The sequence below is a fragment of the Mustela putorius genome, unplaced genomic scaffold (genome assembly GCF_011764305.1).
Source record: "Mustela putorius furo isolate JIRA1106 unplaced genomic scaffold, ASM1176430v1.1 tig00000275_pilon_pilon_pilon, whole genome shotgun sequence".
NCBI lineage: Eukaryota > Metazoa > Chordata > Mammalia > Carnivora > Mustelidae > Mustela > Mustela putorius.
In genome coordinates this window covers 9,102,391-9,122,871 of record NW_025421341.1, presented here as the reverse complement: position 1 = coordinate 9,122,871, position 20,481 = coordinate 9,102,391, and the positions used below count along the sequence as shown (strand labels likewise).

The 20,481-nt window shown below is 37.2% G+C and overlaps 1 protein-coding gene across 6 annotated transcripts in view; it reads left to right on the top strand.

The window, feature by feature from the left end:
* The window catches only part of RAPH1 (Ras association (RalGDS/AF-6) and pleckstrin homology domains 1), a 102,038-nt gene that overhangs the window by 47,256 nt on the left and 34,301 nt on the right, over nt 1-20,481 (top strand). For 3 of the 6 annotated variants that reach the window (XM_045078596.1, XM_045078601.1, XM_045078602.1), the window contains exons 5-6: nt 7,705-7,785; nt 14,838-14,912. The exons of 1 other annotated variant lie outside the window; for it this stretch is intronic. In XM_045078596.1, the coding sequence (XP_044934531.1) occupies nt 7,705-7,785; nt 14,838-14,912 (156 nt within the window). The remainder of the gene's footprint in view (nt 1-7,704; nt 7,786-14,837; nt 14,913-20,481) is intronic. 2 more of the 6 variants (XM_045078599.1, XM_045078597.1) reach the window with 2 other exon arrangements.

Here is a 20,481-nt window from a genome sequence, read left to right as displayed (position 1 = left end):
TGCATTTATTATATTTCCTTCCTGCGACATTACATTTTACTTACCTGGAATTAATAATTGTCTTGAGATTTTAAAATGTATAGGTTTTTGGTATGTTTATCACTGTTTCGACTCCAAACTTTCCCCACTTGATTTCAAGTCTCTTAGTTCAAACAATATTAGTGTTCTGTTAATATCATCTTAAAATTCTTTGCTGTCTTTCATAGTCTTTGCTCTAGTGTCTTTCTTAGGTCTTTTCCCTCAGGTGTGTGAGCTGCTCCAGAGAATACGATTCCTCTATCCTCCTGCATAGAGGGCATATGTCAGCTGTTCAGTGCTTTTGCAGTCCATTGGGGAAAGAAGACTTGCAGTGTAAGGTGGTCCTCAGTGTTTAGTATGTGAACTTCCATCTAATCTTTTTAGGTCAGGATTTCTCAACATTGACTACTAACATTTTGGGCTAGATAATTCTTTGTTGTGGGAGCTATCTTGTGCTTTGTAAGACATTAGAAGCATCATTGGCATCTCTCTTGTCCACTAGTTGCCAGTAGTGTATACACACCTCCTTCAGTTGTGACAACTAGAAATGTCTCTAGACATTGCTACGTGTTCCCCATATGGCAAAAGTCCCCTGAGAATCACTGCTTTAAGTAGAAAAGATTATTAGCAAGTCCTAACCCATTTTCTTCATGGAAAATGATCTTGGGTGTTTTCCTTCTCCTGGCTTTTTTTCTTTTTTTTACTATAAACTTGACTAATATAGACAGTTTCCAGGAAATATTATGCACTATAAACTGACTCTTGATTGGTGAGTGCATATGGACCAGAAAGACTGTGAGTGAACTTAAAAGAAGCCTATGAAAAGACACAGACCTTTGTTTCCTGGTGTGAAATTTATCAGTTTTGTAAGTGAACCTAAATACATCCCTTGAGGGTTCCTAGAACCTGCACTCATTGGCTGTTAAAATATACTGCTGGTTCCTGTGGAGTATGAAGTTTCCCATAGCCAGGGTGGTTTCTGTACTTACCGCCATGATTTTTGTGCCTTAGAATGGTGGGCCCAGAAAAGGATTCTGGTGGCCTGTATAGATTCTTTTTAAAGATACCATGTCTCATGCTAGTATGCTTTATCTTTCTGTAGAACTAAGCGAACTTGGTGCCAAGCTATGGCCTTTTGGGTCCTGTGAGTGACTCTCAGTCTGAACCTGAGACCCCTGTTGGTCTGCAAGTAAAGGAAGCAATCTGTGAGTGAACTGTTTGCTTAAGCATGCTTTCAACCAGTCCTTCTGTTTTTATTCCCACCAGCACTTCTATTGAGATGCCCTTCTGCTTTTCTCTAGTGTTGCCTTAACATTCAGCTTTCCTTGGGCCTGACATATCTAACGTAATCTCCTCTTCCTGTCTGCAGTCTCTTGACTTTGGTGTGCCCCAAGGTATAGTCCTGACTCCTTTTCTGTCTGTATCCACTCTTCTTATGAGCTTAAGCACTGACAACTCCCACATTTTAATACCCTATTTCATTTATCTAAGACACACCTTTCCCCCACATTTTAATGCCCCTAAAACAATGGTTCTCAACTGGGAACTATTTTGTCCCCCAGGGGACATTCAGCAGTATCTGAAAACATTCTTGGTTGTCACTGATAAAAGGATGCTACTGACATCTAGTGGGTAGAGGCTAAGGGTACTGCTAAAACCCTACAATGTACAGGATAGCCACCACAACAAAGAATTATCTGACCCAAAATTGTGCCAAAGTTGAGAGACCATGTTTTAGAAATAGGTGGCACCTGTCACTGTTAGCAAAGTGGCAATTCTGTGTGAAGTTTTCTTTTGACAGTTCCTGATAAAAATCAAGAAAGTACCAGCATTAAGTCATATTAGAGTCGAAGAAATACAGGTATCTTTTGCCAGTGCCTCTCCCCTGAACTCCAGGTTCATACATCCTATCTCTAATCAGTATCTCTATTTGGATGTCTAATAGGTAGCTCAAATTTAACTGGTCTAAAACCAAAGCCCTGGTTTCTCCCAAACTAACTCCTCCAAAGTCTTCTTCATCTTAGTTAATGGCTCTTCCGTCCTTCCCATCCAGGAGCAGATTCTGTTGCCTTTACCTTCTGAGTATATCCAGAATTTGATCACTTCTCACCACCTTCACTGCCACCAAGCCGACATCATCTTGATGTAAATTTTTGCAATAGCCTTCCACTTGGGCATCCTATATTTACCTTTTCCTTAATAGTCTACCATCCATACCGAAGCCAGAGTGGTCCTATTAAAAGTTAGTTAGATACTGCCCCTCTTCTTCTCAAACCCAAAGACTTTGTATCCTATTATAAAACTGAAATCCCTGCAGTGGCCTGCAGGTCCTTATGGGATTTGCTTTCTGCTTACCTCTGCCTCTGTTTTCCTTTCTTTCCTCTTCTTCTTACTTGGCCAGTCATACTGCCTCCTAGTTCCTTGCCAGACATCTGAGCCTAGTTAGAAAAGTCAGTTTGAAGTTGGTAGTGTTCCATTTTTGGGACATGGGTAGTTAAACTGTCCATCTGAAAATGAAATAATACTGTGGCTTACCTTTTTGTCTTGTTGCTCTCTGAAAGCGAACAGGGATAGGCACAGTACAATTTCACATCAGGAAGAGTAAGTCTTTTTTCCCTGCCTTTCTCTTTTCTGACTTTTGTTGAAATACTGTGCTTTCAGGCACTTCATTTAAGTCATTTAAGTTCATTTAAGTCTCCCATTATCCCTTTGGTAGGGGCATTTATTCCAAACAAGAGATTTTAAGTAGGTCAGGTAACTGAGAAACCTGTATTTGAATTATGAAACTACACTTACCTCCCAGTTTTTATCAGTATCTTAAAAATAAAGTGAAGCTGATTGTTTAAAAATTATTTCCTAAGTGTTAAAAATGTTGTAGTATAAAATATTTTCTTTGGATAAGCATAAAAATGGATTATAGAATAATTTCAGTCAGTGTTCTTTTGAAATCCATCAGTAATGTTCGTCTACTAAGTTTTTAACCCACTGAGCCACCCAGGCACTCCTCATCTACTAAGTTTTTAAATTGGAATTCAGTGTGGTTGAAATAATTCTACTAAGTTTCTGTTTGTATCTTAACCAATGTGAAATAAATGTTGCAGCTGATTTCCTGGCATTGTTATGGCACATTTACTCATGTTAACTGATAAAAACAATAGTTTTCAGTTAGATAGAAGTTTGCAAATATAAATGGTAATTGCATGTTATAAATTTTACATAAAATAAAGTTCACTGATAAAAAGTTAATGCTAACACATTCCTTTATTTTCTGGTGAGATTTAAACCTTAATGATGCTTCTAAATTTGGAATTTTATACATGAAAATGTACTTCTAAAATGAAAATGCTTTTAAAAGCTATTGTAGGGCATCTGAATAGCAGAGTTGGTTGAGTGTCTGCATTTTGCTCAGGTCGTTATCCCAGGGTCCCTACTCAATAGGGAGCCTGCTTCTCCCTCCCCCTCTCTGACTCCCCCTGCTTGTGCTCGCTTGTGCTATTTCTCTCAAATAAATTTTAAAAATCTTTAAAAAAGGTTTTATTGTAGTTTATGGCAGAGTCCAAAGGTTTTGTTGAATCTTTTTAATACTTGATGATTGTTCCATAAATATTATAGGAAAAAATTCCTTAGTATCTGAGCTACTAAAACTTCTGAATGTTATCATTGTTTCCCTCATATTTATAGTTTTTTCCTAAGTGAAATCTTCCATGGATATACCATAACTTGTGATATGCCAACAGCATATCATAGGTTCAGTGCAATAAATTTTTCCAGTTCCTTCACTTTTCAGAACTATTTCAAGAATTAATGTGTGCAGAAATTTTGAGGTAGTGGACAGAAAATAGCAATTGTGTTTATTGTAGCCCTGGGGGTAGAGAGCCCCACTGGCATTTAAGTCCTAAATTCTTATCAAGCAACCTTTGGTCTGAAGTATTAACTGGATGAAAGCACAGGGCTTCCTCAAACTTTTAGAGGCCTACCTATCTAAAAAGATGGGGATTATTAATTGACTTCTCAGTTATTGCAGCTACGTTATTCTTAAAATTCTAATGACTGTGTTGCTACATTTCACTGAAATTTATTCACATGTACCCATCTGGTGTTTAATTCCAGATTTCCCTGGCCTAGTGAGGTTAATAAATAGCAAAAAGAATAGGTTTCAGATGAAAGAAGAGGTGAAGATTTAATGAAAAGCATAGTGAAAGTCTAGTTCTCACCATACTTTTCAAATACGCTACTCCAGTTGACATTGGCATATACACCAGGATTCTCATTTTGTGTATTTCCTAGTAATCCGTGTCATTTTTATCTTTGAAGAAATAAAACATCATCATTATTTGATTTTAGGTCTGTTTTGTCATTATTTTGTGTTGTGGAGGGCTAGTCCACAACACAAAAAGGTGTGTTGGTCCAAAAAAGGACCGACCTTTTTTTGGAACAAGAATAGAAATGTATTTATCTGTTTTTAAAATGGATGAGGACTATAAAATATAAATAATTTTTATTTTTTAAAAAGATTTTATTTATTTGAGAGAAAGAGAGTGAGAGAGAGAACATGATTAGGGTGAGGGGCAGAGGAAAAAGCAGACTCCCTGCTGAACAGGGAGCCCAGGTCTCCCAGGATCGTGACCTAAGCTGAAGGCAGATGCTTAACCAACTGAGCCACCCGGACTCCCTAAAAGAAATAATTTTAGAAGGAATTCAGACACATACTGGCTATATAATGGCTAGTAAAAGGAGAGAAGGAAAAAAAGAGGGAGTAAAATAGAAAAATAATATCCCCTACTCTACTGAGTGCTTATTTTGTGTTGGACATTGTATTTAACAACAGGCTGACTCTGCACAGTGTCTTGTCGAATAGATACCATTACCTCCGTTTTCACAATGGAAGGAACTGAGGCAGAGAGTGACTAAGTTCCCCAGGATTTGAACCCAGACAGTCGAGTTGTAGAACTCACACTGCAATACCATACTGCTACATCACAGAATTGAAGAACAATCAAGACAAGGCTAGACTGGCCAATGCTCTTAGACCCAGACCTAGAGATTGAGATATAAGGGCAGAAGAAAAAGGGCAAAGAGATTTATGTTTATGCAGTAACATCCCCATCTTGTGGTGTTTTAGTATATTCCTGCATGTATTGTTAAAATTTAACAAATGTAAACTAGCTCTACCTTAAATGAATTGAGGCTTAAATGAAATTCAGATGAGGGCTGGTGGTTTCTCACTTGTGTAATAATAGTAATGTTATTCACTTAATTCTTATGGCAACTTTTGGAGAAAATGCTGTTATCCCTCTATTTTACCGTGAGAAAGCAGGTTAAACAGTAAGCCTAGAGTCACATTTGTCAGTAAACAGCTGAGCTGAAGCCCTAACCTAGTTACTCTAGCCCTGAGGTCTGCATTCGTTACCATTAGTGCTTTGCTCATTTTTAATGTTTGTGAAAAGTGCACACATGTCAGCAAAGGATGAATGTAAATCTGTTTTATTGAAACACTAATGCATGTTCACAGACTTCCACTTCTTTTTTCCCATTGTAATCTAAGGTATTGGCTATCAAAAGGAAGTGTTTTATTTTGTTCTTTGGTATAAGGCCATTTCTTGATTATGGTTTGGCGTCTATGTGAGATCAGTGCTTTTCTATACACCTGCCATCCCCCACCCCCTACACCAGCACAAGATTCTGACTTGAAAATGGTACTTCTCTAACATGTTACAGATTCAATTCAAGAAAATGGTGATCCATAACTAATTTTGCAAAGAGTTTTTGAGGGATTGTTGGAGAATTTGATAGCTTGATAACAAACAAAAGTCTCTAGAACTGAACATGTTTAGAGCAAAAATGATGTGTAGAATTGATCCTCAGATTCATTTTGAGGTAAAAATTGGGTTTGGGAGCGGTTTTTTGGTTTTTGTTTGTTTACTTGTTTTTATAGAAAAGTGTTTAAATATTTTGTAGAAATGGAAACTAAGATTAAATAAACTGTTTATATCATCCCATAATTCCTTTCCATCTTTATTAATGTAACAACATTTAATCTTCACACATGTACTATTTCTACTGTTTTTGTCACCTTGCCTACATTCATTTTTGGTGAGGATGTGTTGAATTTTAAGAACTAATGTTCCATCATACTTTTTAATAACATAGTATATAGGCAGTCATCTCTTCTTCTGAACACCACAGATTTAGATTTTTTTTAATTAACCAATAAGCATTTGGAAATATGGAGAGTTTGTGTGAGATTGAGTCTACAGAGAATAGATTTTTTAAAAGCTTTTTGTTTTAAAATAATACGAAACTCAAAAAATTGAAAGAATAGCACGAAGAACTCAGAAACTCATTACTCAGATTCACTGATTTTTTTAGCATTTTGCAACACTTGCTTTATTGTTCTTTTATATATACATTTGTTTTCCTGAACCATTTTAGAGTCAGTTGCATTTGTTATGTTTTTTAGCCTTTAATAGTTCAGTCTATATTTATTTATTTTCCAAGAATGAGGATATTGACAATATTGATTTGATAGGCCTGCCATTGATAATAGTGATTTACACAGTGCTATTGAATATGTTTAAGGCGATAATGTAGAGAAGGCAAAGCGAAAATAGTCTTGATCTGGCCAAGCTTGTGGCATGAAGTTCAAGAAGAAATAGTTATTCACACATGCCCTAAATATTTGATTACCTCTGCAGTACACTGGGCTCTAAGGGATGAAATGTGAATGTAATACACAATGTGCTTACGAGTTTATGATTTATAGTGTGAGAAGAGGGTGTCAATACAGACAACCAAGCAATTTCAATTTCAGTACAGTGTGATAAGTGCTATGATAGGAAAGACAGAAAACCCCAGTTAAAAGGTCACGGATGACTTTGAGAATGAATTACAGAATGCAATACAACCCAGAGTATTCAGACTTTGGAGAGGGATGGATGCTAGATTGTGGGAAATTGAGTGGTATGTGGAGGGTAGCTAAATTCAGGAAATTTGGCAGTGAAAAGGAGAAAACACTAGTTTAACAAGAGGTGTGTACCCAGCAGTATTAAATATTTTTCTGTCTTTCACACTCCCAATAAGCTGTAGTAGTTGAGTATCAGAGACTTGAGAAAGAGGGGCAATGAGTGGGATGTAGGACATGCTTAACTTTAGAGGGAAATACATATTTATTCATACAGAAATGGAGAGGAGGAGGAGAATAGGGGTGCACTTACAGGATTCATTTTAGTGATGAAAATCCTCTGAATGGATGTGATGTTCTTAGTACCAGGAGGGGGGAAGTGAGGTCATATGAAGAGATAAAGGGTGAAACTAGAAGCTTGACCAACTTGGAAACTACTTAGAATGATCTTAGAGGGAATGACTTAGGGAGTGACGGGAAGAAAGGAATAAGAGTACTGCTAAACAGCAGTCAAGGCCCAGTTAAACCAGGAATTGGCACTGGACTTGGTATTCTCCTATAGAGCTCTGCTGTCCAGAAGTGAGGTTATCCTGAAGATATCAAGGGTTAGGATCATCTGGTTCTTTTATTTTTGCAAAATATAATGAAAGATGCATGCAACTTTTCATTACAGTTTTGTTTCAACAATTCATTTCAGTGATCTTTTTCTCTTCCTGCATGATAATGAGACTGGCCCTTTTCCACCTCCTTTACCTATCATTTTCTTCCTTCCTGCATTTTCACAGCATGCTATTTCTCTGAGATGTTCCAGCAAGCAGGCCAAGCATCATATTGACTTCACAGAAGAACAGGCTGAGCTGACACCTGTAAGTTCTGTAAATGTGTCCGTGTGACTACTTACATAGCAGTGCAGAATACATTCTTTAGAACTCCTGATGATGAAATCTGGTCATAAACCTTAGGTTTTTTTAGTAAAAATTAAACCCGACAACATGGATGGAACTAGAGCGTATCATGCTTAGCGAAATAAGTCAAGCAGAGAAAGACAACTATCATATGATCTCCCATTTATGAGGAAGTGGTGATGCAACATGGGGGCTTAAGTGGGTAGGAGAAGAATCAATGAAACAAGATGGGAATGGGAGGGAGACAAACCATAAGAGACTCTTAATCTCACAAAACAGACTGAGGGTTGCTGGGGGGAGGGGGGTTGGGAGAAGGGGGGTGGGGTTATAGACATTGGGGAGGGTACGTGCTTTAGTGAGTGCTGTAAAGTGTGTAAACCTGGCGATTCACAGACCTGTACCCCTGGAGATAAAAATATATGTTTATAAAAAAATAAAAAATTTTAAAAAAAGAAAAAAATTAAACCAAGTTTAAAAATAAATGAGCAGAAAACAAATGAACAACTGTATGATACAATACCATTGACTATTATTACTACTTATGGTAAGATTATATAGCTGGTAGCATATCTGATATAGAAAAATTATATATTGGAGCCTAAAACCACAAGCTTTCTTCTTTTCTGAAACTAAGGGCTTTTGTAAATTTCTTAAGATACAAATGTAGCTGTTCTTCAGAATGGGGTTATCGAGTAGAATGACTTTCTCCACTGATGATTCAGTGAAAACCTAATTTCTTTCTTCAAAATTGTATCCTCTGGTCAGTGGTTAACAAGTCTGAAATTTGTCTCAAATTTGAGATGCTTCACATCTGTGCTGTTCCTTATGGTAGCCACTGGCCACATGTGGCTGTTAAGCACTTGAAATATGGTTAATCCAAATTGAGATGTGCTATAAAGATAAAATACAGTGTGAATTTCAAAGATTTAGTATTTAAAAATATAAATATCTCAGTATTTTTTATTGATTACTTTGTAAAATTATACTACTTTGGATATTTTCAGGTAAATAAAAGATACTAATGTTTATTTTGCTTTTTCTTTTCTTTTCAATGTAGTTACTAGAAAATTTTGTATTTGTGGCTTGTATTGTATTCAGTTGGACAGTGCTGCTTCAGAATCATCTGTGAAGTGTAAAATTCCCCCAAGTTCCTGACCCCCACCCAGCTGAATAAGATTCTCTTTAACCCCGCTTCTTTTCCTTGTCTGGTAATAACCTAGTAACCCAGTGAATTGATTTCACAATGTACTAATGGCTTATATCCAGCATAGTGAAAACCACTTTCCTCACCTCACCTTCAGCCCCTCCCTTACATTCTTAAGCATCAGCCATGCTTGCTGCAACACTTGCATTGTCATCTGCTTGTTTTACTTCCCAGTCCTTTCGGTCCTGGAACCCCCATTTTATAACAAATAATTTAAATCACTATCTTTGGCTCAAAGAAATTCATAGATAATCTAACCTACCCACATACCTGCTTTTTATTTTATTTTATTTTTTTTAAGATTTTATTTATTTATTTGACAGAGAGAAATCACAAGTAGATGGGGAGGCAGGCAGAGAGAGAGAGAGGGAAGCAGGCTCTCCGCTGAGCAGAGAGCCCGATGCGGGACTCGATCCCAGGACTCTGAGATCATGACCTGAGCCGAAGGCAGCGGCTTAACCCACTGAGCCACCCAGGTGCCCCCATACCTGTTTTTTAAAAGGAATTTAATGCTCTAATACCCATGATGGAGAAGAATAACCAAAAGGTTACTTATAATATAGTAATGTATTTCAGGTTTTTTTTCTTTTTTTTTTCTTTTTTTTTTTTTTTTTTTTTTTGGACAGAGAGAGATCACAAGTAGGCAGAGAGGCAGGCAGAGAGAAAAAGGAGGAAGCAGGCTCCCTGCTGAGCAGAGAGCCCGATGTGGGACTCAATCCCAGGACCCTGGAATCATGACCCGAGCTGAAGGCAGTGGCCCAACCCACTGAGCCACCCAGGCGCCCCTGTATTTCAGTTTTTAAATGTTTGGCCACCACTGTAGTAAAAGACACAATGACATTATCATACACCCACTTATAATATGGGTTTAAGACAGGTAAAAAGATCAGAAGTCATTTTTTATAGGATAGAGAAAGCAGAAATTGGGTGGACCTGGAACTAAAACATGTTGTGACAAGTAATAGCAGACAAAACATAGCTCTATATGGTAATAGAAAAAGAAAATAGCTTTAAAAAAATAGGGATAATGTGCTGAGACAATTTATAGACTCCAACAAAAGAAATGGGAAGTATAGGGACGCCTGGGTGGCTCAGTTGGTTGGACGACTGCCTTCGGCTCAGGTCATGATCCTGGAGTCCTGGGATCGAGTCCCGCATCGGGCTCCCAGCTCCATGGGGAGTCTGCTTCTCTCTCTGACCTTCTCCTCGTTAATGCTCTCTCTCACTGTCTCTCTCTCAAGTAAATAAATAAAATCTTTAAAAAAAAAAAAAAAGAAATGGGAAGTATAAAATTTTTATAAATGAGCCTTATGTATAATTTTTTTTTAAGATTTTGTTTAGAGAGAGAGAAAGAGCATGAGTGAAGAAACAAGAGTCCCCCCTGAGCAGGGAGCCTGATGCAGGATTCGATCCTAGGACCCTGAGTTCATGACCTGAGCAGAAGGCAGACACTTAACTGACTGAGCCACCCAGGCGCCCAAGTCTTATGTATAATTGTGATAAAACCATTCCCTATCTTACATCTTTGGATGAGGCAGTGATAAAATGATTTTGGTATTTATTTTTACAGTTTAGATTTTTCATTGTGTTGTAATTATTTTAAATAAGACAGTAATGTGGAGTATTTTTAAACCTCCTTTATTAATAAACCTCAGGAATTCTTGCATGGCATGTCTTTTCATTAATAGTACTTAGTTATTTTCTGAAAAAGAATTTGAGATGTCTCCTGTCATGTACTTGGATGTGACAGAATGCATATCGATGCTGCCAGTTTTGGTACTGGCAGCTTTTCAAGGTGGGTTTCTTTGGTGAAATGATTTTCCAACATAATGAATAACTTTTGGTAAATTCTGAACAAAAGAATGCTGGCTTCCCTCAATTTGCTTTATGGTAAATAGCATTCTTGGAAAAGTCAATGAATATTAAAATCATACAGAAATAAATTGTATTTAAAATACACTGTACATTTAAATAGACTTAGGTTCTAAGCTCAGATTGTGTTATGAACAGCATTTCCCATCTATGTGATTTTTCCATATAAAGACAATAAAAGTTCCTGTGTGATGTGGGACTTTACTTGCTATTATGTGACATTGTTCCATGCTACAGGGCATCCAGCATTCTCGTTCCCTTCTAAAAATACCTGTTACACCCCCCTCCTCTTCATTGTGACAGCCCAAAATAACCCATTTTCTGAAATGTCACCTTGAAGGCAGTACTACCCCCTTTTAGATCCTCTGATACCCTTAGTTGTTCTCTGTCTCTACCTCTTACTGCACTCCTAGCTGCTCCTTACACATCTTCCAGGACTCTAAGCTTTTTCAAAAATACTTCCTCTGAGCCCCTGATTTTGCGTTAAGTACCGTACGTCCTACTTGCTTCCATACCACGTAACACATTGTACTGTACTTGTCCTTTAATTTCCCCATCAGACTCTAAACTTTGTGAGAGCAAGGAATGCCTGTCCTGGTCACCTTGGCATCTCCAATGCCTTGCATGGTTCCAGAGTCAAAGTTGCAACCTAATAAATAAATAAAGTGGAAAGTGGAAGAGAGAAAGAAAATAAGCTAATAAACCAGAAAATTGATTAAAAATAAGCCACTGACTTTGTGTGGTTAGTGGTGAATGAAAGAAAATGTAAGAAGGCCCTATTTAAATGAAGTGGTGTGTATTTTTGTTATCAGAAGGTGTTGCAAGACAGAAGGTTGAGTTAAAGACATGTCCAAATCACCGTGTCCTTTGCTGTTCTCAGTCCTCCGCTGTCCGCCACTCTTCTCATCCCTCTTACATCTTTCTCCGGTAACACATTCTCCCGACCCCCTGACCTCCTTTCTGAGGAATTCTAGAGCAACTTATGATTAGCACCATGAGGGGAAGATAGATAAAGGAAGGATATTTTGAAGGAAGGAGTTTGCTTCTTGTGGTTTCTAGGTTTTTGTTTTTTCTGCTACAAATACCTATAGCTTAGATAGAGGAAACCTGCAGGCCTGGCTTCCCTCCCTGCTAGTGAGTAAGCCGTGAGTAGCTACCGGACTGCCCCCGCCCCCCATTTATTGTCATGTTCAGCTCTTCCTGGTCTCAGTTTTTTAGATGTGGATTATTTTTGGTACTCTAGCTATAATAATATAATGATTATCTCCTTTTTATTTTAGGCTGTTTAAACCTTTTAATATTTTTAAATGGGTAACTTCCACCTTTGAGTCTTTAAACAAATACAGTTAGATATCATTGTTTCTTAATGATCATAAAACAGGTTTTTTGGGGGTTTTGGGGTTTTTTTTTGGTTTTTGTTGTTTGTTGTTTTTTAGTGATTTGGGAAATCTTGAGGTGATCTGAGTTTAGGACTAATTGAGTAAATCTTAAAAGATTTTAAGTTTAAACTTGAACTTAATGTCGGGGATTATACTTACCAAAAAAATTTGTTTTCATGGCCTGAAGCATATTTGTTTTTTAGAATGTAAAATAAAATGACCTGAATATAGATATTTTACTTATTTGGGGGATCTTTTTCTGAGGAACTAATGTTTGAGTAAGATAAAGGAAATAGGAGTAGGTTTTACATAAATTATTTTTTAGATATTTGTGTAAGAATACACTTGTCCCATTACATATGAATAGCAAAAAATGAATGGGAATAAGAGCAATAAAAGTTAAAGTTCCTCTTTTTAATTGTCCTTCCCAGTTTTCTTCCTGGTCTTAGCAGGTTGTTAACCTCAAATTAAATTGAATTTTTAGAAATTTCTCTTTCCTCGTGTCTTTTGGAGAAGCCAACTAATCTTTACCTTCAGGAGGATTATACCATTTAGGTAAATGAGGACCTAGAGATAATTGTCTCTGTTCTTGTTATTGTTTGACCCTGTTAAGTGCTGATCTTGATGAATATGTCCAATTTTTTTTAACCTTGGGTTTTTTTTTTTTCCTTTGTTGTTCTTTTTGCAGGAGTGGGTGAAAGGGCAGGTATGCTTATAAGGTTCATCTTATATTTTTTTAAAAAAGCAAAAAAAGGGCGCCTGGGTGGCTCAGTGGGTTAAGCCTCTGCCTTCGGCTCAGGTCATGATCCCAGGGTCCTGGGATCGAGCCCCACATCAGGCTCTCTGCTCAGCGGGGAGCCTGCTTCCTCCTCTCTCTCTGCCTGCTTGTGATCTCCCTCTCTCTCTGTCAAATAAATAAATAAAATTTAAAAAAAAAATAAAAAATTTAACAAAAGCAAAAGAAATGCATAGGCAATAAAATTCTATATAGCAAACAACATAGTGTAGATATGAGCAAAGATTAATTTTTTTTTTTAAGATCTTATTTATTTATTTAACAGAGACAGTGAGAGAGGGAACACAAGCAGGGAGAGTGGGAGAGGGAGAAGCAGGCCTCCCACTGAGAAGGGAGCCCCATGCGGGTCTCGATCCTAGGACTCTGGGATCATGACCTGGGCCAAAGACAGACGCTTAACAACTGAGCCACCCGGGTGCCCCAAAGATTAGTATTCTTTAACAGTGTTTCTAATCTTGAAGTAATGTGTTTTATTATCTGTGACAGTGAACTAAGAGTGGGTACTGCTCTAATACTTCTTTCCAAAGAACATTTTTCTTAAGAATAACTTGATACATTGTTAGATTTATAAAATACAACAACATAGAATATTTTCTATAACGTCACTCAGCTGCACCATTGTTGTTTTTTTTTTTTTTCCTTAAGATAGATTTATTTATTTTAGGTTTGGGGGTGGGACAGAGAGGGTAGGGAGAGAGAGTCCCAAGCAGACTCCACACTGAGTGCAGAGCTTGTATTTAGGCTCAGTCCCATGACCCAAGGTCAGGACCTCAGCCAAAACCAAGAGTGGGATACTCAACTGAATGTGCCAGTGTATTACTTTAAATGGTGGTTAGTAATTACATTGCATTAAAAAATAGTTCCTAATTCAGAATTATTTAGGGACACGCAAGTCTGAATTACGTTTATATGGAAATGACTCCAATTTATACTCTGGGTTTAAATACAATTGCATACACTTACCTTAAACATGTTACTAAAAATTTACCAAGGGGGAAAACAGTAGTTAAGGCCTTTGTTATTCACAGATCATTTTTATGAAAGTATATTAATTGCTTAAATTAATTTAACAATTTAAAGAAGCTCTACTTAATATTTTTTATGTCATTTGTCTGCTATGTAAGTCCTTTACTGTGCAGTATAGTCTTATTAGTATTCTGATGTAATGAGTGAATTAAGATTTTACTGAAAACAGGTGATATCCATTAGGCAAAATACTTATGCACATTTTTTTCTCTTGGAAAAAGCTGTCATTGAATTGATCAGAAATACTTGCAGAGTTTTGAAAAAGTTTTTTAAAGTCTTACTCTGTTTTTACAAGAATATACTACTTAAAGCTATAGGGGTCTTTATCAGCTTTAATAAGAGGAAGGCTTCTGTTTAGTCATTGGTCTCAACACCTGTTATCTGTGCTGTGTGCACAGCACTCGCAAAGGCCTCCCTAGAAGACAGGCTGGCTCTGTGATCTAGGCAGCGCATGGTCCATTTTCGCAGTAAGGGACTGGCCCGAGTTGGCTAGGACATGCCTCTTGGCATCAATGGTGTCTGTCTCCCCATCCTTTTCTTTCTTTCTGTTTTGTTTTGTTTGTTTGTTTGTTTGTTTTCTTTTTTAAAGTTTTCTTATGGACACATTTCACTGTAGGAAAAAGACATGAGATTAATGATAGAGAAACATTCTTTGTCTGCTTTATATTTTAAACACATAAAACCTCCACTGACTTCTTTTGCCTTTTTTGTTTTTCTCTCTCTTTTTCTGCACAAGCACTCCTATCTGGACAGGGAAACCTCCCTTCTTCTGAGAAACATTGCAGGAAAACCTTCTCATTTGCTGACCAAGGTGATACTACTTCTTTCCACCTGCATGTAAATATTTATTGTCTTTCAGGTAGAATATAATTTCTGGTTTTGATTGTGTTCTCAGATTTCCTAGATTATGCTTTCTTATTTCAGCATCTTTGTTGTTATAGTTATTTTTTTTCTCTTACTGAAGTAATTATTTATGATCTTAATGACTTAAGATACAATGACTTAATATTCTACTCTCAATATCCAAAAATACTGTAAATATTGTAAATACCTGGCCATCTTCCCAAGTATGTTGCACTTTTTCTAGTTTAACACTTTATTTTAAAGTCTAAAAACGTTGCTCTAATTTAAACTTTTATTACTAGTGGTTATCTATCCATGCTGTGAGTTTCTTTAGCAGATTTTGTTTTCTAATTCATGCTTGTATTATAAATTAAAATATTTATATAAGCAGAATCTTACTTTACAGTAGCTTAATCAAATTGGAAGAGAAGACTGCAGTTTTAATTTCTCAGTTATCCGCTCTCAGAATGGTTTCAGTCAGTCCAACGGGATTTTCACTGGGCTAATATTTTACATCAATTTAAAATTGTTTAGCCATTGTCATTATTAACTAAGCAGTAACAAAGTAGGGAAGCTAAATAGATTCTGACCTCTTTTCATGTCATGTTTTTATTTCATTATCGTATTTAAATGTTAAATTCAAGAATATTGGACTTGGTTATAGATATTTACTTTGGAATATAATGGTAATTATGGGTAATGTCTATAAGTTATTATTATGTCTAAGGTTTTTTTTTTTAATTTATTAAGGTTATAAATTTTTGAAAGAGGGTATTAAGACTATGACTAAAACCTCCCTGAGAAGCAGCTCAAAGAGAAGACCCAAGAGACATCTTGCTTTCTCTTGCTTGAGTTTCTCTTTAAAGTAGATCTAGAAACAGCTTAAGATTAGGGAAATGTAGAAGTCTAAGTGAATAATAGCCATATTATACTTTATAATCATAGCAAAGGTCTTTCTTTTCCTCAGCTCCTCCTCTTTACTCTCTTTTTCCCTGCAATTTGCACTGATGACTTCAAGTAGGATCTCTGTTCTAGATAAGATCGCTCTACCTAAGAGCAGTATATTTCCTGGTCACTCAGGTATTTCTTGGAAGATTACCAGGATTTTACCAGCACCTCTAGTCCCACAGATCTCTAGCTTCCTTACCTACATTCACCCTGCTGCCTCACAATTTATATCCTTCTTGTGACATTGCTGTTTCTATTCAGAATGCTGCTACTCTCCTGGTTACCAAGGTGTAAGCCCTCTACCATCCATGGTGCCTTTTTTCTTCTCAGTTGAAGAAAGCTCTATTGAAGAATTTGCAGGATTAAATTCACTCATCCATTTTGTTCCCATTGCCACCACCCTAAAATAGCTCCTAACCTCTTATCAGAGCTACCACACTGGTCTCTACATTCTCACCTTCCCTTCCTCCAGTCCATTTTGTACACTGCTCTCAGATGTAATAGTTTTACCATTTCCATTGTTTATTTATTGAACAAATATTTGCTGAGTCATGTATTATCCTGGGGCTGGGATATAACTTTGTATAAAATGGACATATTCTGCCTCCCTCAGGAGCTCACAGTCTGCTTAGGAAGATAGATAAAAAATATTAATGGGCAAGTGTAAACAAATTTAAATCATGTTAAGAGCTGTGGAGGAAGCAAAGGTTCATTAGGGAATACTGGGGAGGGTACTAGGGGTACATTTCCTTTAAATAGTAAGATCAGAAAAGGCCCTTCTAAGGGGGTGCTATTTAACCTAAAGGGTGGGGGCTGAAAAGGCAGCTTGAAGGTGAAGGTTAGCGTTCCATGTAGATAGATAAGCCCAGGGAGAAGAATTTGGCAGGTTTGAGAAGCTGAGAAAAGGCTATGTTGCTGGAGCCACAGTAGTTGAATGAAGGTAGGAGTGAGTGTCTTGATTTGAGGTTGGAGAAGTAGGCAGGAACCAGATTATTCAAGGTGCGCTAAGGACTTTGTATTTTTTTCTAAATGAAGTGGCAGACTGTTGAAGAGAATAACTTCATCCATTCAACAGATACTTCAATACCTACTATGTTCACTACCCTGGAAATATAGCAGTGAACAATACGAAGTTCCTACCACAGGGAGAGTTTTTCTTTGCAAGTTATGGGTAAATGCAGTCAGTAATTTCTCATCTCCGTGTGCCCAAGAGACAGTAATACCAACTGCGGCACCAGCCATCCCTGCTTGGATCCACTCTTCTCCCATTACCCAAGTGTTGGAATTGCTGGTGTGTGTAGCCACCATCTGGCTCCAGCTTCCTCCTACATACTACCCTGCTTATACATATGAAATTTGAGCAGGAATGTGATTCACTAGCATAGAACCTAAACATTTAGGCTAGGATGGGGCATGGAGCCAAGGAGGTAGCAGAAATTCCTAAATAACCCAAACTATAGGAGCCTGTCAATGTCAGTGCCCTCAATACCAGGGCACTTGGTTGTTTTGAAACTAAATGGATTTACACGTCTTACATGCCATCTGTGTGGCAGTCTGGCTCCCCTTACCCAGAAAGCATGGTACCCCAGTTACCCATCTCTGATACACACTTTTCCAAACTAAGACATTGTAACACCCAGTAGTTAGTACACAGTAGAATGAACATAGTAGCACTGCGCCTAGGCCAGAGCACCAAAAAGATGTTTGGTTTTTTTTCCTATCCAAAATCCAGTTGTTACTATACCACTATTAATGAAATAACTATCCCACATATAGCTCTGAGCTGGGAACCTCTAAAAACAGTGCCAACCAGTTTCTTCTAGGAATGGCATTAGTACTATAAATGGGTACAGTGGGCAAAGGACATACTGCTGATTGGTGCCCTTAAATCTCTGGTTACTCTTCTAAATGCCTTTCCTAACCTCTTCATCTCACAGTGCATTTTCTTGTCATCCTTCACTCCTCTACCCTGCGTTATTTTTTTTTTCCCATAGGATTTGTCCCTGACTAACCACACATCTATTTCTTTATTGTTTTGTCTCTTATGAAATGTAAGCTCCTGCAGTCAGACCCAAACCTTCAGTCTCAACACACATCTGTCACAGAATGGCCCTTTAGTAACCTTCGAGAACTGTTGTAATGTTAACCACCATTTTCTTTGCTTCAGAGAAGTTATAAAAATGCTATTATGTTACTGTAAGTCTTTCATTTTTTGACAAGTGGTTTTAATTTACTGCTATCCCATTCGTTTATGCTGTACCTTTATGACATAGTGGAGAGAGCAAGTAGTCAGTCATTTGGTAACTGCCTGTATGATCTTAGAAAGATTAGTCTTTCTGAGCCTTAGTTCATCAGTACAATGTATATAATAGTGATATTGGCCTTGCATTATTGGGAATTAAATGAGATACCATGTGTAACACACCTCATTGTGTGTGGTAAGCTTTAGATGTTCAGTTGTTTGTTCTCTTCTCAATGAGAATCTTTTTCATTGTCAGGGAAGTAAAGTAATTATTTTGGCTCTAAGTAATTTTATAGAGTAGAGCATTTAATTGGCAGTGAACTAATTACCACTCCAAGTTTTCTTTGAACCTTTTAAAATTGATATAACTTTTTATTGTTGTAAAATGTGAAATAAACTACATCCTACAGAAACTGTTAATTCATTTTGAGCCCCTTAATTTCAGCTGGATTTGTTCTGAACCAACAAAGCCTTAATAATTTCTTGTTGAAGAAAATTCACTGGCCGTCTCTTAGCAACTGTCACTCTTTCTATCAGTATTCTAATTTTTACACTCAAGAGAGTGCTTTAACACTTTGTAACCACAGCATTGGCTTTCATTTAATCATAAGATCTTCACTGAGTTTTTGTTCTTTATGTAAATTTGAGGAGACTTGGCATTTGATGGTTAGTGATAGCTGCGCAGGAGTTTTTCAGGTAGAAAATGGGTTGTCTTTTGCTCTTTTAAGAGACAGGGTAGAAGAGAAAGTTGTTTTACGTGTGAGATATCTTTTACTTATGTTGAGGATGACTGAGGAACAGACAATGTGAAGAAAAGGATAGTCAGAAGATAAGGGGGCTGAAGACTTAAGACCTTGAGGTTGTCTGCATTACCAAAAAGAGGAGAACATGAGATGAATAAAGCTTTGTTCTTTGTATTGAAATTAGGCTGCAGACATTGAACATAGACTTACATTGCCTTAATAAGTAAACTAGCAAGTATCTTCTTCCTGTACAGTCTAATCACATCAACAAAGATTTATTGATCTTGCATGCTATATGAGCTTAAAACAATTTCTTCCTCTCCTGGGTTGTAATGGTTAAAAGTAAAGGTACGAATATATCTACCATGGTAATGTAGGTAAAGGTCAAACTTTCTGAGAAACAGGTTATCCATGGGAAGCATAAAACACTATGACTCTTGCAATTTGATACAAGTATTTCTATTTTCAGTTCTGCTCCGGTGATGATATTCAGACTCTAAATGTAAGAAGTATCTTGATCAGTTGTTTCTTCAAAAAGCTTCTAGCAAATATCATCCTTGTTGATAAACTGGAGAAGAATAAACTAAAATTTGCCTATGCTGAAATTAAGCACATAGCTCCTAAATTTGAATTTGATAACAGTTTTAAAACAGATCAATTTATGTAGTTACTACAGAGTATTATTTTGAGCAAATGAAAGAGCTAAATTTGGATGTTAAAATAGCCCCACCTAGGTGCTTTCCAAAAAGATGGTTTCGTATTGATGGCTAGGAAATCCAATTTGTTTAATGTTTGTTAAATGGTTGCACTGAATCTCTTGTTTCTTTAATCCTTTCTTCCACCATGTCAGCCTTTTTCCTGCTACCCTGTAGAACAGAAACTTAGTTTAAACTAATCTTAAAATTAAATGACTTTTTATATCAGTCCTTCAGAAGATAGCACTGGTTGTGTTCTGTTGTATTTGGCAAATAATATTACAATAAAATGGGAGTGTGAAAGTACTATTTTTATATTTCTAACCAATATCAGAATGTAATTATTTAAATTTGTATATGTCTTTTTAAAATAAACTGAATTCTGGGGCGCCTGGGTGGCTCAGTGGGTTAAGCCTCTCCCTTCGGCTCAGGTCGTGATCCCAGGGTCCTGGGATCAAGCCCCACATTGGGCTCTCTGCTCAGTGGGAAGCCAGCTTCCTCCTCTCTCTGTGCCTGCCTCTCTTCCTACTTGTGATCTCTGTCTGTCAAATAAATAAATAAAATCTTTAAATAAATAAATAAACTGAATTCTTTTAGAGCAGTTTTAGATGCACAGTAAATTGGAGGGGAAGGTACAGAGATTTCCCATATACTACCTGCCCCCACAAGTGCATAGCCTCCCTGTAATCAGCATCCCACACCAGAGTGGTATATTCGATACAACAGACGAACCTTTCTTGACACATCATTATCACCCAGAGTCCACAGCTTACATTAGGGTTCCCTCTTCATGTTGTTCATTCTGTGGATTTGCACAAATGTGTAATGTCATGTCCTACAGCGCGTCAGGCAGTATAGCTTCGCTCGGACAAAAGTGCTGTGTTCCACCTAGTCATCCCTCCTGCTCCC